The sequence below is a fragment of the Bos javanicus genome, chromosome 19, assembly GCF_032452875.1.
Source record: "Bos javanicus breed banteng chromosome 19, ARS-OSU_banteng_1.0, whole genome shotgun sequence".
Lineage (NCBI taxonomy): Eukaryota > Metazoa > Chordata > Mammalia > Artiodactyla > Bovidae > Bos > Bos javanicus.
In genome coordinates, this window is record NC_083886.1 from 6,406,158 (window position 1) to 6,424,196 (window position 18,039).

Genomic DNA, 18,039 nt, shown 5'->3' on the forward strand with positions numbered 1-18,039 from the left:
AAGCAATCTTGAGAAAGAAGAATGGAACTGGAGGAATCAACCTGCCTGACTTCAGACTATACTACAAAGCTACAGTCATGAAGACAGTATGGTACTGGCACAAAGACAGAAATATAGATCAATGGAACAAAATAGAAAGCCCAGAGATAAATCCACGCACCTACGGACACCTTATCTTGAACAAAGAAAGCAAAAATATACAACAGAGAAAAGACAATCTCTTTAACAAGTGGTGCTGGGAAAACTGGTCAATTCAGTTCAGTTCAGTTCAGTCCCTCAGTCATGTCCGACTCTTTGTGACCCCATGAACCGCAGCACACCAGGCCTCCCTGTCCATCACCAATTCCCGGAGTTCATTCAAACTCACGTCCATCAAGTCAGTGATGCCATCCAGCCAGCCATCCCCTGTCGTCCCCTTCCCCTCCTGCTCCCAATCCCTCCCAGCATCAGAGTCTTTTCCAATGAGTCAACTCTTCGCGTGAGGTGGCCAAAGTACTGGACTTTCAGCTTTAGCATCATTCCTTCCAAAGAACACCTGGGACTGATCTCCTTTAGAATGGACTGGTTGGATCTCCTTGCAGTCCAAGACTCTCAAGAGTCTTCTCCACACCACAGTTCAAAAGCATCAATTCTTCAGCACTCAGCTTTCTTCACAGTCTGTCTCTCGCATCCATACATGACTACTTGAAAAACCATGGCCTTGACTAGATGGACCTTTGTTGGCAAAGTAATGTCTTGCTTTTTAATATGCTATCTAGGGAAAACTGGTCATCCACCTGTAAAAGAATGAAACTAGAACACTTTCTAAAAGCATATACAAAAATAAACTCAAAATGGATTAAAGATCTAAATGTAGCACCAGAAACTATAAAACTCCTAGAAGAAAACAAGGGTCGAGCACTCTCTAACATAAATCACAGCAAGGTCCTCTATGATCCACCTCCCAGATTAATGAAAATAAAAGCAAAAATAAACAAATGGGACCTCAGTTCAGTTCAGTCTCTCAGTCATGTCTGACTCTTGGCAACCCCATGAATTGCAGCATGCCAGGCCTCCCTGTCCATCACCAATTCCCGGAGTTCACCCAAGTTCATGTCCGAGTCAGTGATGCCATCCAGCCATCTCATCCTCTGTCGGCCCCTTCTCCTCCTGCCCCCAATCCCTTCCAGCATCAGAGTCTTTTCCATTGAGTCAACTCTTCGCATCAGGTGACCAAAGTACTGGAGTTTCAGCTTTAGCATCAGTCCTTCCAAAGAACACCCAGGACTGATCTCCTTTAGAATGGACTGGTTGGATCTCCTTGCAGTCCAAGGGACTCTCAAGAGTCTTCTCCAACACCACAGTTCAAAAGCATCAATTCTTCGGCACTCAGCCTTCTTCACAGTCCAACTCTCACATCCATACATGACTACTGGAAAAACCATAGCTTTGACTAGACAGACCTTTGTTGGCAAAGTAATGTCTCTGCTTTTCAATATGCTGTCTAGGTTGGTCATAACTTTCCTTCCAAGGAGCAAGCATCTTTTAATTTCATGGCTGCAATCATCGTCTGCAGTGATTTTGGAGCCCCAAAATATAGTCTGACACTGTTTCCACTGTTTCCCCATCTATTTGCTATGAAGTGATGGGACCAGATGCCATGATTTTCGTTTTCTGAATGTTGAGCTTTAGGCCAACTGTTTAACTCTCCTCTTTCACTTTCATCAAGAGGCTTTTTAGTTCCTCATCACTTTCTGCCATAAGGGTGGTGTCATCTGCATATCTGAGGTTATTGATATTTCTCCCGGCAATCTTGATTCCAGCTTGTGCTTCTTCCAACCCAGTGTTTTTCATGATGTACTCTGCATAGAAGTTACATAAGCAGGGTAACAATATACAGCCTTGACATACTCCTTTTCCTATTTGGAATCAGTCTGTTGTTCCATGTCCAGTTCTAACTGTTGCTTCCTGACCTGCATATAGGTTTCTCAAGAGGCAGGTCAGGTGGTCTGGTATTCCCATCTCTTTCAGAATTTTCCACAGTTTATTGTGATCCACACAGTCAAAGGCTTTGGCATAGTCAATAAAGCAGAAATAGATGTTTTTCTGGAACTCTCTTGCTTTTTTGATGATCCAGCAGATGTTGGCAATTTGATCTCTGGTTCCTCTGCCTTTTCTAAAACCAACTTGAACATCTGGAAGTTCACGGTTCACATATTGATGAATCCTGGCTTGGAGAATTTTGAGCATTACTTTACTAGCGTGTGAGATGAGTGCAACTGTGCGGTAGTTTCACCATTCTTTGACATTGCCTTTCTTTGTGATTGGAATGAAAACTGACGTTTTCCAGTCCTGTGGCCACTACTGAGTTTTCCAAATTTGCTGGCATATGGAGTGCAGCACTTTCACAGCATCATCTTTCAGGATTTGAAATAGCTCAACTGGAATTCTGTCACCTCCACTAGCTTTGTTCGTGGTGATGCTTTCTAAGGCCCACTTGACTTCACATTCCAGGATGTCTGGCTCTAGGTCAGTGATCACACCATCATGATTATCTGGGTTGTGAAGATCTTTTTTGTACAGTTCTTCTGTGTATTCTTGCCATCTCTTCTTAATATCTTCTGCTTCTGTTAGGTCCATACCATTTCTGTCCTTTATCGAGCCCATCTTTGCATGAAATGTTCCTTTGGTATCTCTGATTTTCTTGAAGAGATCCCTAGTCTTTCCCATTCTGTTGCTTTCCTCTATTTCTTTGCATTGATTGCTGAAGAAGGCTTTCTTATCTCTCCTTGCTGTTCTTTGGAACTCTGCATTCAGATGCTTATATCTTTCCTTTTCTCCTTTGCTTTTCCCTTCTCTTCTTTTCACAGCTATTTGTAAGGCCTACCCATACAGCCATTTTGGTTTTTTGCATTTCTTTTCCTTGGGGATGGTCTTGATCCATATCTCCTGTACAATGTCAGGAACCTCCGTCCATAGTTCATCAGGCATTCTATCTATCAGATGTATTTATACTTAAAAGCTTTGCACAATGAAGGAAACTATAAGCAAGGTGAAAAGACAGCCTTCAGAATGGGAGAAAATAATAGCAAATGAAACAGCTGACAGTTAATCTCAAAAACATACAAGCGGCTCAATACCAGAAAAATAAGTGACCCAATCAAAAAATGGGCCAAAGAACTAAACAGACATTTTCCAAAGAAGGCATACATATGACTAAGAAACACATAAAAAGATGCCCAACATCACTCATCAGAGAAGTGTAAGTCACAAAGAGGTACCATTTTATGCTGGTCAGAATGGCTGCCATCAAAAAGTCTACAAACAATAAAAGCTGGAGAGGGTGTGGAGAAAAGGGAACCGTCTTACTTACACTGTTGGTGGGAATGCAAACTACTACAGCCAGTATGGAGAACAGTGTGGAGATTCCTTAAAAAGCTGAAAATGAAACTGCCAAACAACCCAGCAATCCCAATGCTGGGCATACACACCGAGGAAACCAGAATTGAAAGAGACACATGTACCCCAGTGTTCATCGCAGCACTGTTTACAATAGCTAGGACATGGAAGCAACCTAGATGTCCATCAGCAGACGAATGGATAAGAAAGATGTGGTACATACACACAATGGAATATTACTCATCTTTTAAAAAGAACACATTTGACTCAGTTCTAATGAGGTGGATGAAACTGAAGTCTGTTATGCAGAGTGATGTAAGTCAGAAAGAAAAACACCAATACAATATATTAATGCATATATATGAAATTTAGAAAGATGGTAATGACAACCCTATATGCGAGACAGCAAAAGACCACATGTATATAAAACACACTTTTATACTCTGTGAGAGAAGGCAAGGGTGGGATGATTTGAGAGAATAGCATTGAAACATGTGTATTACTGTATGTGGAATAGATGACCAGTACAAGCTTGATGCATGAAGCAGGACGCTCAAAGCTGGTGCACTGGGACAACCCAGAGGGATGGGATGGGGAGGGAGGTGGGAAGAGGGTTCAGGACCAGGGGACACATGTACACCCATGGCCGATTCATGTCATTGTATGGCAAAAAACACCACTATATTGTAAAGTAGTTAGCCTCCAATTAAAATAAATTAATTAAAAATTTTAAAATTGTGTCAATAATATTTTTAAGAAACACCTTAATCAGTTTTTTTACAAGTATTACTATTTTTATTAGGATGGACGTTTGAAACCAGGAGATCAACTTGTCTCAGTAAACAAGGAGTCCATGATTGGTGTATCATTTGAAGAAGCAAAAAGCATAATTACCAGAGCCAAGTTGAGGTAACTATTCTAGCCAAAAGATAGAATGAATCATTTAGCATGTCTCCCTAAAAATAGAAATTTAAGTTGTCCTAGTACTTACTTTAGACCCAAAACAAGTCTTTTTTGCTAATATTTGAAATGTCATCTTAGAATTCAATTGTACTGTATCCATAAAGTGATTTCTTTTTAATGCTAGGTCAGAATCTTCTTGGGAGATAGCATTCATAAGACAGAAATCTGACAGCAGCCATTTAGAAAATCCATCTTGTTCATCCCTTTTACAAGCTACAGGAGAATATGGACCTCATGCCTCAAAATTTAGCCTTATTTCTTCTCCTGAAACACTAATTCCAAAGACCTCATCCACTCCCAGATCTACAGACGCCATTTTACCTTCTTTGAGGAGGAATCAGGTAATCTTGTCTTTCTCTGTTTGTTTACATTGTCCATAAACCCCTGTGTGTCATTATGTTTAATGTATACATAATGGAACTATAATTTTGATAATATAGTTTTGTTAACCAATTGGTGTTTCCTTGAAAGATCTTTTTTGTTTAAGATTTTTATGTTTGTTTAAGATTTTTATGCTGTGCTATTAATAATTTTTCAGGTCAATGTATTCTATGTCAGGAAAGTCATAATCAGGAATGGCATCACGAAGATATGCTTAGATATCACTCAAAACTGTGATATGAAATGTTACATTTATTTTCAGATAGTCTCTCCTATTATTCCATTCATTTTTTTTTTCTATTTTCTGCTTGACTGAAAACGAACAATCTTCCTTTCTGTTCCTCAGCTCTTTTCTACACAGTGTAGGTAGATATTGTTCCCTCATATGCATATGCTGGAATATAATTCACCTTTGTTGTTGTTCAGTCGCTAAGTCATGTCTGACTCTTTGCGACCCCATGGACTGCAGCATATCAGGCTTCCCTGTCCTTCACTGTCTCTTGGAGTTTGCTCAAACTCATGTCCATTGAGTTGGCAATGCCATCCAGCCATCTCACCCTCTGTCACCCACTTCTCCTCTTGCCTTCAATCTTTCCCAGCATCAGGGTCTTTTCCAATGAATCACACAAAAGGGGGAGTTTCTACATGAAAATCAACATAATTACAGTCATCCCTTGATATCTGTAGATATCCATGACAACCTCCTCCCACAGCCCCCACAGCAGATACCCGAATCCAAGGATGTTAAAGTTTCTTGTATACAATGGTGTTATATTTGCATATAATCTATGCATACCCTCCCCATATACTTTATGTCATCTCTAGATTACTAGTAATAGTTAATACAGTATAAATGCTATGTAAATAGTTGCTGCTGCTGCTAAGTCGCTTCAGTCGTGTCCAACTCTGTGCGACCCCATAGACGGCAGCCCACCAGGCTCCCCGTCCCTGGGATTCTCCAGGCAAGAACACTGGAGTGGGTTGCCATTTCCTTCTCCAATGCATAAAAGTGAAAAATGAAAGTGAAGTCACTCAGTCGTGTCCAGCTCTTAGCTGGTGCTGCAAATTCAAGTTTTGCTTTTTGGAACTTTCTGGAATTTTTAAAAAAATAGTTTCAATTTGCTTTTGATTGAATCTGCAGATGCAGAACTGGTAGCTACGAAGGGATGACTGTAATTACTAATCGCTACAGTGCAGTCAATAATGAAGTATAGAATAGAGCATATACTCTATAAAACAAACTTGAAACTCAAGTAGGCTTTTAATCAGTGGGACAAAATTCATCATAGGTATCTTCAGTTCTGGGTCCATGCTGCTGCTGCTGCTGCTGCTGCTAAGTCACTTCAGTCGTGTCCGACTCTATGCGACCCCATAGACGGCAGCCCACCAGGCTCCTTTGTCCCTGGGATTCTCCAGGCAAGAACATTGGATTGGGTTGCCATTTCCTTCCCCAATGCATGAAAGTGAAAAGTGAAAGTGAAGTCGCTCAGTCATATCCGACTCTTTGCGACCCCATGGACTGCAGGGTGATGAGTAGGTGACAACCTAAGTAGTCAGAGTGGAACTCTTACTCAGGTGCCTTTCTCTGCTTAGTACTAACGCTACTAAGTCCATGCTAATCAGATATAAAGTTTAAGATTTTCTGTTAGCTCTTATACTTTTTCATTTGGGGTTATAATACCTTTTCAGAGACATGGTACATAGCCTTATATTTTGTTGTCCTTGTTATGGTAGAGCTAAAAGCAGTTGTTATTTTAATTCTGAATTGCTTTGTTTGAAGGTGAATATACCAAAATTTTAAAAGTTTCGATTTTCGGAACTATTGCTTTAATCTCATTAATCATTCTTTTTATGTTAACATGAACTCCTAGTCTGGTCTTTGACCTACTTTAGAAAATGACATTTCATATTCCTCATTTTCTTTAGATAAAAACTGGATACAAGAAAACAGAACAGATTCCAATTACTTCTTCAGACAACAGCCCTACAGATATGTCTAATACAGGTAAATGAACATTTAATTCCTTTTTCCTGTTATTTTTTTCAATATCTCTCTCAATGAGTGCATAATGTGACAATAGACTTTAAAGAAGAGTGCATTATTTCTTTTTTCTTCATTGAATAAAAGAGCAAAAATAATCTATCATGTGATGATCTCTGTTAGATTATGATTTTTATTGAAAATTTTCCTGAACAAAGGGTTGTAATTTTAAAAGATAAATTATCATAATAGTATCTATGAAGCGGTAATAATCAATGGACTGTTAAAACCACATAATGAAAACTCTTCTTTAAATCAAGATTAGGTTTCCTTGCCCTTTTAGTGAAATCCTGGTGAGGTATATTAAATGCAGCTTGCAGAGAAATTATAGACGGGAGCATAGCTTAAGAAAAGAAATATTTTTTATTTTTCTTGGAAGAGATTATATAGATATAAATTGAAAAACACTTGAGTATTATGAATTCAGTATTACTGTTTCTTAATTTTCATGAAATGACTTATTGATGTTTTTAAACAATAAAGGATTAATTGTGTAAGTTACCCATAAAAAAAGGATTTTTATCCATCAGTAAAGTGTTTCCAGGCTCAAGAACACAATCTTCCCCTTAAATTAAATTTTACAGAAACTGAAGTTTAGAATATAGCTCAGATAATATTCCGGGACATATTTTTTAGAGCAGAAGTGAAAGCTTCTGTCTTTCAATTCAATTTTACATCCTCCTTCTTTACCCCTGAAGCTAGTACATAGTTTCTGATTTGTCACAAAATACCCAGGTGGTGTTCATGGTAAAGAATCCACCTGCCAGTGCAGGAGACACAAGAGATGAGGGTTTGATCCTCTATCAAGAAGATCCCCTGAACTAGGAAATGGCAACCTGCTCCAGTATTTTTGTCTGGAAAATTCCATGGACAGAGGAGCCAGGTGGTCCACAAAGAGTCAGACGTGACTGAGTGACTGAACAAGATACAGAAATCAGTAGGGAAAAATTTCTTGGCAAAAGTCAGACATCATCTGTATCTTGAAAGAAGTGATAAACATCAATGGATGGATGAAGATAAGAGATCATCCTAAGTGAATGAGGCACCATCATCAAAAGCAAAAAAGTAAGGATGAGCTACATGTCAGATGATCCTAGGAGGCAACTCCAATTAGAGCAAGGAGATCCTACAGTAATGAATAAACTGGGGTAGATTTACATCCGTGACTATAAGAAATGATGCTTGATTTTGTTGTAGAAAAATAATCTACTGAAAAATTTGAGTGAGTGAGCTCTATGTAAATATTAAAATGCAATTAGAATGGGAAATTTTTCTAGAGTTGAAATGGAATTGACTTTAGGACGAACCATTTTCTTCCACACGAATGTATTAGACAAGATCCTTCTGAGGGGAAAAAACAAAGTCAACTCTAAATTCTGTAGGTAACTGACATACATTGTGACTTGTTTAAAGTAGTTATTTATAAATTCCCAAATTAGATCCTTAACTGCCACATCTAAACTCCTTCAGCCAGCTGGTATTTATTAATCTTAAAAATATATGAGTGTTAATATAATCTCAACAAAAATAAACTTAATGAAGCAAATCTACCCCTGTTCCCATCTCAAAAGCATTCTGAAGTGTAAAACTGGATGTAGTTAGTCGCTCAGTCATGTCTGACTCTTAGTCACCCCATGGACTGTAGCCCGCCAGGCTCCTCTGTCCATGGGGTTCTCTAGTTGAGAATACTGGGGTGTGTTGCCATGCCCTCCTCCAGGGGATCTTCCCAACCTAGGGATTGAACCCAGGTCTCCCATATTACAGGCAGATTCTTTACCATCTCATCCACCAGGGAAGCCCAAGAATACTGAAATGGGTAACCTATCCCTTCTCCAAGGTATCTTCCCAACCTAGGAATTGAATTGGCGTCTCCTGCATTTCAGGCAGATTCTTTAGCAGCTGAGCTACCAGGGAAGCCAGTAAAACTGGTTAGAATTTTTTAAATCCACTTTATACTTGAGTATGCCTTTGGAAACTATTCTGTTATATAAATTTCATAATTCAGAATCCAGCTGTTTACTACTGCCATAAGCTGAATAATGGGTGAGTTTATGAGGAAGCTAAAACCACACTAAAGACATTCCTGAGGAAGTCAGTAAAGAATTATTACATGAAGAAAGACAACCATTACTTTAACTTTACCACAACAGAAGCCTTAATTCTCCTACAGTAAGGCTTTTATAACTGAAAACAAGCTAGTGATGAGAAATACATCCATGGGAAGGTTCGTAGTATTTATTAAATGGCATTGATTTTTGCACTCATAAAACATTTATTTCCTTTCTTCTAAAAAGAAGAAAAGTAAGAGAAGATCCAAGAGAAATAAGCCATAGTTTGAAAATTCTCAACCCCCCACCACATGAGTAAATAAGGCGCTCAAGGCTGAAACTGAGAGGGACACTGGAAGTTGAGGAAAACTGTCTTAAGTGCGTGCTTTCCGGATCAACCTACCATGAATTACAGCATGCACAAATGCATGATTTATGCCTAGATCCTCCTAAAGTTTTGGTTCAAGGTAAAGATTTAGGGGATACTTGGCTAGAAAAGAGATTTTGGTAAACCACTGAGGGTTAGTATAATTTTACATTAATTTCCTGTTTAATCTTTGTCTGTATGTATGACTCTTAACAGTACTTTATAGTTTACATGGGCTTCCCAGGTGGCACTAGTAGTAAAGTACCCACCTGCAAATGCAGATAGACTAAGGGATGTGGATTTGATTCCTAGGTTGGGAAGAACCCCTGGAGGAGGGCACGGCAGCTCACTGCAGTATTGCTTGGAAAATCCCCATTGACAGAGGAGCCTGGCGGGTAACAGTCCATGGGGTCACAAAGAGTCAGACACGACTGAAGCAACTTAGCACACATGCATGCATGGTTTTCATAGTAGTTTTGTAGGGTTTTTAATTTTACCATTATAGTTCCTATAAAGTGATCTCTTTTATTCCTCCTGCTTTATGGATGAGAAGACTGATGATGAAAGATATTGACACATTTAAACAATTGGTTTAAGAAGTCATAAGAGATTAGAATTCTACATGGTCACCTACTTGCCGTATGATCTTGTGCTAGTTTCTTTACCTTCTGGAGTCTTGGTCTCATCATCTTTAGTTGGAAATAATAATACCTGTGTCACTGTGGTTATTGTTGATTAATGCCCTTATGTGCATAAAGTACTTAGTGTACTGCCTGCCTAAAAGTAAGCATGGTGGTTTAGTTGCTAAGTCTTGTCCAACTCTTGCGCTACTCTTCTCTTATATCCACTGTTGGACATAGGGAATGTTTATGCCTGGATGTAGGAAAGTTATGACCAACCTAGATAGCATATTGAAAAGCAGAGACATTACTTTGCCAACAAAGGTTCATCTAGTCAAGGCTATGGTTTTTCCAGTGGTCATGTATGGATGTGAGAGTTGGACCGTGAAGAAAGCTGAGCACCGAAGAATTGATGCTTTTGAACTGTGGTGTTGGAGAAGACTGTTGAGAGTCCCTTGGACTGCAAGGAGATCCAAGCAGTCTATCCTAAAGGAGATCAGCCCTGGGTGTTCTTTGGAAGGAATGATGCTAAAGCTGAAACTCCAATACTTTGGCCACCTCATGCGAAGAGTTGACTCATTGGAAAAGACTGTGATGCTGGGAGGGATTGGGGGCAGGAGGAGAAGGGGACGACAGAGGATGCGATGGCTGGGTGGCATCACTGACTCGATGGACATGAGTTTGAGTGAACTCTGGTAATTGGTGATGGATAGGGAGGCCTGGCATGCTGCAATTCATGGGATTGCAAAGAGTCGGACACGACTGAACTGAACTGAGGAAAACATAAGTGAAAACACATGCCTTGGTATGTGTCCCTGTCCTGCCCTCTCTTGCGTCTCCTCTACACCCCTTCCACACACGCTTGAATTGAGTAATTCACACTCAGGGTTAGTCTCAGTCTGAGTTCATGTTTAAGTTAGCGTGGGGCCACCTTGTGTTAGTGTGCATTAATGGCAGGTCAGGAACCAGGCTAAAAAGTCATTGTCAAGACTCACATGTTCACACCCTGAAAATGGAAAATAAGGTTTGACTTATCTCGTACTTGGGTTTCCATACCACTTCATGCTGACCTTTTATGCTACACTTCAAGTTTGGCAAAAAATTTCTCTTAAGAGGAAAAAGAATGTATTCATAATTTATTTTTAGCCCTTGGCCAACAATTAGGTATCACAGTAAAAAGGCATCTTTGTTGCCTTTGTCAAATTTGTAAAAATTCTATTATACTAAAATCAGTCTTTCTCAACCTTTGAATTCCATTTAAAGTTAAAAGTCAGTAACCGTTTTTTTTTTTTTTTATGATCTTGACACCTATAAGTTATATTCAAGATTTTACATAGAATGTTAAGGAAGTGTTAAAGGTTTAGAGGAAGACTATTTATTTTCATATGCACTTCTTATGTTCTTAGGAAAGAGAATGCAAATCATTTTGTACTTAGAGACAGATGCTCTGAGAAATTAAAAAAAAAAATTAAAACACTGCATAAAAATGTGACATTTTAAAAAGTTTTTTCTCTTCCTCTTGTTTCTATGTAGAACTAGTAAAATACCATTTAAAAGTGTATTTAGAATGGTGACAATTTAGATACAAGGATTGACATGAATTGCAGAAATCTGAGAAAATGTGGCATATTAAGGCAAATAATTTTTCAAATTCTAGTCCCTTGGGACACCTGGTTTTTACTCATAAAGCAAGGATAGAGCTTGTCTAAATAGTCAGGGTATACTGGGAAGGTGTTAGAGAATGGGTGAGAGGTGCATGACACTCAACTCTTGAGAATCATTTATGCTCCTCAAAATACAATCCTTCGGTAAAATAAGAAATAGGATTTTCAGTTCAAGAAGTTCTCAGACTAATCATACTTTATGTGCAACCTTGAAACAGTTTGCATTTGTGAGTTTTTTCCATAGTACCTTCAGAACTCATATAGCAGACTACTTTTGCCAAAGAGAAATTATGACCTTTTTGAATTTCTAATATGATTTTACTAAGTTTGGAAGAAAATAAATACTTTTCATTTTGCAATTAATAAGGCGTTATGATGACAGGGTAAGTGGTGGGATGTATGTTTGTATTTTAAATTAATATTTCTGTGGGACTTAATGCATAATTGGCTACTCTTTTTAGACCACGTCTTTTAAGGCTTAAGTGAAGCTGGTTTATATGATACATTGTAGATTTAAAGAACAAAAAATAATGAAAACAAAAGTGAAAGCTGCCAACTGATTAGCCAGAATTCTTACTGAACAGCAGGAGCCAAGAACACCTCCTGTCAAATGAAAAGTTCTATTCCAATTAAATTTCCAATTAATGTGTACCCTGTTGTCTCTTAGATATTGCCCCTGCTTGGACTGATAACTATGGGCCACAAGGAAAGAAGATTTCCCTAAATCCGTCTGTCCGCGTTAAGGTGGAGAAACTGGAAATGGTAAATACTTGAAATTTTTTCACCTTTCTTCCGTGAAACTATAGCAAGGAAGTATTATCATTCTTTGTGAAGATAAAAGATTGGAGCCATTAGTTTCTTGAGTTATCTATTTGCAGTTAATTAGACTTCAAACCTGTAATGGCAATAAGTACAAGGAAGTAATACCCCATTACTCAATTTTTGAAAAAGTGAAGGGAAGCTAAATCCTAAACAACAAAATATAAACCTACTAGATAAAAAGAAAATGGTGGCAATGTACCCAAAAAATCATATAGAGGATAAGTTTATATTGAGAATTTCTATTTATAAAAGGAACAAGATGATTAAAAAAGAAAAATTATAAGCAGAAAAAGATTTTAAAACTTTTCCTCTCAGGTTACCTGGGAGCTGACAGCAAAAATATATGAAGGTTTTTGGGTTGTTCGTTTGTTTTTTAAATATGAAAATGGATATAGTGCTAAGGGTTCACAGCCTCTACTTTCCTGGCAGTTTTTGTGGATAATGATTTTTTACATTTAGGAAGAGTATAAAAATGCATAGCTAGAGTAATTATGCATTAACATTCATGCACATATTCAGACCTTTGCATGGTCCTCTAATAATACCTTTATCAACACCAGTTTGAATCTTACTCATTGTTCAAATTCTGACTCAGTTCCAACTCCTTTGTCCAGTTTCTTGCTAATGTTTATAGTTTAGGCCAAAACTGCCATTTTTGCACATCTGTAGCATTGAACATCACTTTACAGTACCCTGAAATCTTCTGTGTTTTATCAGCGAGTGAACGCTTGCAATCTCTTTGTACCACTACTTAAATCTGTACCACCACACCAATCTGATTTGTGCTGCATAAAATTTTCTCATTAATTAGATACTTGATATGTATCCCTTGTGTCTTCAAAATCCTGAGTATCTTTTTCTGTGTTTTACTTTCTTTTTGTGGCTGAAATGTAAGTTCTGGATAATGGCAAGTTTTACAATCAGTAACATTAACATCATCAAAAAATAGAATGTTTGAGGTTTAAAACCATATCTGTTAATATCTAAAAATAAATAACGACTGTTTTTTAATGATATTGCTGTTTTATACATTTTGGAATATCTGAGGTTTAATACTAATCATTCCTCTGGATAAGGAGAAATTATTCAGCTAATGACTTTACCTGGCAGTGTTTAGTCCTTGAATTAAGCTAGTTAAATTTTTCTAGCACGTACTTTAAAAAAATGATTAATTTTCTTAGAGATACGAAAATCATCTAAATTTGTATTGATTCCAAGTTGCTTGCATATTGAATCGGTATTCCACTTTTAGTCCTCCTTTTAGCCTAAGCAAATTGATTATTTTTGTAGCAAAATAAAATTAGTTTTATAGCCAAGGAAACCTACATTCTTTGTAACCTGCATTCTTCCCTGCTTTTATTCCAGATATTTTCAGTGACTGTATTTAGTAGAGCAGTCTTTGTTCTCAGAGTTTGAAACTAAATTTCATGCAATAAATTTTTTTTCTAAAATCTGTTTTATCTTCTATCCACCCATGTTTTCTGAGTTACTCTTACCTTTTTGAATAGTTGCATATTAATATATTAATATCTGTATCAGTTTAATTTGAAATAGATCCTTCTATTTTAGTTGCTACTTTGTAGACAGATTCAACTTTATTGTCCATTACATTTTTAACATATTTCCTATTTATTGATAAATGTGTTCAAGTGTTTATAATAAAATTCTATCTTTTTACTCTGTTTCCTATAAGTATTTACATATAGTATCTAGGAAATTGGTAATATAAAATATTTCACAAGGAAAAGGTGTTGACTGATTGTGTGGTTATTAAGTCATTAGCCAAAGCAGTACAATTTTTTTCTTTTCTGGGTTGCAATTTATTTTAAGAAACAATGTCCCAGTTATCTTATTTTCTTCCTTATCCATCATTTTTCTTAACAGAACAGGTTAACAAAAAATTGGGGGGGGGGTACAATTTTTAAGAAAGGCAGAGAAGTTAGAATTTGATGAGGAAATTATCTGTGAAATGTATGTTTCTGGGGCATTGTTTTCATGAACTCCTACATGTTTTAGTAGTGTAGGGAGACAGTTTTATATCAGGATATACTGGAAAGTAATTTCTAACACTGAACTAATACTATGTGTCTTGTTTGATCCCATTGTTAAACTTATAAGTAGGTATGGTTAAACATAGAAATAAGGATATACTTTTTAGTTGGCTTGAAGGTGAAAAATTATTGCACCTCCTTGCTATCTATATTTTTGTACCTGAGAAAGATGCTTTGGGTTACAGATGCCATTTCACTGATGTTTACTTGACTCTTGCCATTTCTATAGCATTTGAATAAATCTGTAGTGAGCAATGGTACCCAGTGTCTGAACATAGTTAATGAAGTGGTCTTTGTATTAGGTTGGGAAGTACGTGACTAATATATTAAGAAGTGACAGTTTTAAAATTCATCATTTTTTGGATATCAGAAAAAGTTAAGGACATTTATGTGTCTGTCAAATTTGCGTTTTTATTTACAGTTTAAAGATATTAGTTATTCAAGAAATTATTGGAACTTATTTTTAATCAAAGATACATTACCTGAAATTCATTTTTCTAATTGAAGTGTAGTGGATTTACAGTATTATATTAGCTTCAAGTATTTCGCATTGTAATTCAGAATTTTTGCAGATTATACTCCATTATAGGTTATTATAAAATGACTATAATTCCTTGTGCTATACAGTAAATCTTTGCTGTTCATCTCTTTTATATATAGCAGCTTACATCTATTAATCCCATACCTGAGATTTGTCCCTAATTCCCCCTTTCCTCTCCTCTTTGATAATCATAAATTTGTTTTCTATACCTTTGAGTCTGTTTTGCATATATGTTTGTATTGTATTTTCGATTCCAAATGTGGTATCGTATAATTCTTGTCTTTGTCTGACTTATTTCACTAAGCATATTCTCTAGGTCCATCCATGTTGCTGCAAATGGCAGGATTTCATTTTTCATGGCTGAGTAGTATTCCATGAGATGTACACTCACACAAGCACATACCCATCTTCTTAATCCAGTCATCTGTTGAGAGGCACTTGGGTTGCTTACATGACATAGCTGTTACAAATAGTGCTGTTCTGAACATTAGGGTGAATGTATCTTTTTGAATTAGTGTTTTCATTTTTTTCCCAATAAATACCCAGGAGTAGAGCTGGTGAATCATATATGGTAGTTCTAATTTCAGTTTTTTGAGGAAGCTATTTACTATTTTCCAAAGTTTCAGCACCTGTTTACACTGCTTTTAACAGTTGTAAAAGGGTTCCCTTTTGTCCATCTCCTTGCAACATTCATTATTTGTAGGCCTTTTCAATGGTAAGTCATTCTGACGAGAGTGAACTGATTATCTCTTTATTGTTTGGATTTGCATTTTTCTTGTAATTAGTATTGTTGAGTGTCCTTCCATGTGCCTATTAGCTGTCTGTATGTCTTCTTTGGAGAAATGGTTATTCAGGTTCTGTGTTCTGTCCATTTTTTGATTTGAGTTGTCTTTTTTTTTTTTCAATATTGAGTTTATGAATTTTTTATACGTTTAGGATATTAATCCCTTGTCTGTTGAATCATTTACAAATATTTTTTCCCATTCCATAGGTTGTCTTTTCATTTTGTTTATGGTTTCCTTTGTTGGACAAAAGCTTTTAAATTTAATTAGGTTGCATTTGTTTATTTTTGCTTTTATTTCTTTTGCCTTAGGAGTCTGATTAAAAATAATATTCCTATAATTTATGTCAAAGAGTATTCAGCCTATGTTCTCTTCTAGGAGTTTTATGGTTTCTGTTCTTATATTAGGTCTTTAAACCATTTTGAGTTTATTTTTGTATATGGTGTGACAGATTGTTCTAATCTCATAATTTTACACGTGACTTTGGTTTTTCCAGAACCACTTGTTAAGAGATGATCTTTTCTCCATTGTATGTTCTTACTCCTTTGTTATAGATGATTTGGCCATTTGGGGTCTTTCCTGTTTCTATATGAATTTTATGATTGTTTCTTCTAGTACAGTGAAAATGTCCTGATATTTTCATAGAAATTGAATTAAATCTGTAGATCTCTTATTCTACTTTATATCAACTTCAATTTCCTTCATTGTTGTTTTATTAGTTTTCAGAGTATACTTTCACCGTAAGATTATTCCTAGGTATTTTATTCTTTCTGATAAGGATTTTAAAAGGATTCTCTTTCTGATATTTCATTATTAGTTTATAGACCACAACATAATTCTGTATATTAATCTTGTTTCCTACTACCTTGTTAAAATCATTTATTAGTTCTAAAATTTTTCTGTAGAGACTTTAGGGTTTTCTTTCTATAGAACAGATGACTCTCAGATGTCATCTGCAAATAGTGACAATTTTATGTTTTCACTTTCAACTTGGATACCTTTCATTTCTCTTTCTTGTCTTATTGCTGTGGTTAGAACTTCTAATATTTAAGAAGAAGTGGTTACAGTGGGCATTCTTGTCATGTTCCTGAATTTAGCATGAAGTAATTTAGCTTTTCATCAGTTAGTATTATCTTGGGTTTGTGTTTGTTGCAAATGGCCTTTACTATGTTCAGATGTGTTCTTTCTATATCCACTTTGATGCAAGTTTTAATCATGAATGGATGTTGTATTTTGTCATGTGCTTTTTTGCGTCTTTTGAGGTGATCATGTGATTTTTATCTTTCCTTTGGCTAATGTGGTATATCCCATTGATTGATTTGCATACACTGAATCATCTTTATGCCCCTGGACTGAATCCAACTTAATCATGGTGTATAATCTTTTTTATGTATTATTGGATTTGGTTTGCTAATATTTTTTGAGGATTTTGCATCTGTATTCATCGATGATATTGGCACATAATTTTTTTGAGGCATCTTTGTCTGGTTTTGATATCACAGTAATGGTGGCCTTGTAGAATGAATTTGGGAGTGCTCCCTCCTCTTCAAATGTTTTGAAATAGCTCGAGAAGGATAGGTATAAGTTCTTTATATGTTTGGTAGAATTCCCCGGTGAAGCTGTTTGGTTGGTCCTGGACGTTTGTTTGCAGATTCTATTATTTTTATTACAGATTCTATTTTATTTCTAGTGATTGTTCAGATTGTCTGTTGTCTTCTTGACTCAGTCTTAGCAGGTTATATGTTTCTAGAAATTTGTCTGTTTCTTCTAGGGTGTCCAGTTTATTGGCATATAACTGTTTATAGTATTCTCATGATTTTTTGTATTTCTGTGGTGTCAGTCATTATTTCACCTGTTTCATTTCTTAATTTGTTTATTTGGGTCCTCTTTTTTCTTCTTGGTGAGCCAGGATACACATTTGTCAATTTTATGTATCCTTTAATTGTCTTTTTTTCATCTCTATTTTATTTCCTCTGTGGAAATAATAATTTCCTTCCTTCTGCTGGCTTTGGCTTTGTTTGTCCTTTTGCTAATTCTTATGGGTGGTAAGTTAGGTTGTTTATTTCTTGAGAAACACCTGTATCACTGTGAACTTCCCTCTTAGAACTGTTTTTTTTTTTTTTTTTCCTTTTAAAGATCTCAAAGATTTTATAAAGTTATATTTTCATTTTTGTTTTGAGGTATTTTCTAATTTCTCTTTGATTTCATCATTGACCCATTTTAATAGCATGTTGTTTAGTCTCCATGTGTTTATTCTTTTTGTATTTTTCTTTCTGTGGTTGATTCCTAGTTTAAGACCATTGTGGTCAGAAAAGATGCTTGATGTAATTTTTTAGATTTGTTCAGATTTATTTTGTGTTGAGTATGTGATCTGTCATAGA

At 36.2% G+C, this 18,039-nt stretch overlaps 1 protein-coding gene across 8 annotated transcripts in view; it reads left to right on the plus strand.

The window, feature by feature from the left end:
* STXBP4 (syntaxin binding protein 4) overlaps positions 1–18,039 on the plus strand; it is a 254,199-nt gene that overhangs the window by 46,590 nt on the left and 189,570 nt on the right. For all 8 annotated transcript variants that reach the window (XR_009731174.1, XM_061389991.1, XM_061389993.1 and 5 more), the window contains 4 exons: positions 4,181–4,287; positions 4,466–4,682; positions 6,649–6,727; positions 12,130–12,224. Coding sequence is in view for 7 of the 8 variants with exons in the window: in XM_061389991.1 (XP_061245975.1) it covers positions 4,181–4,287; positions 4,466–4,682; positions 6,649–6,727; positions 12,130–12,224 (498 nt within the window). In the remaining variant the exon portion in view is untranslated. The remainder of the gene's footprint in view (positions 1–4,180; positions 4,288–4,465; positions 4,683–6,648; positions 6,728–12,129; positions 12,225–18,039) is intronic.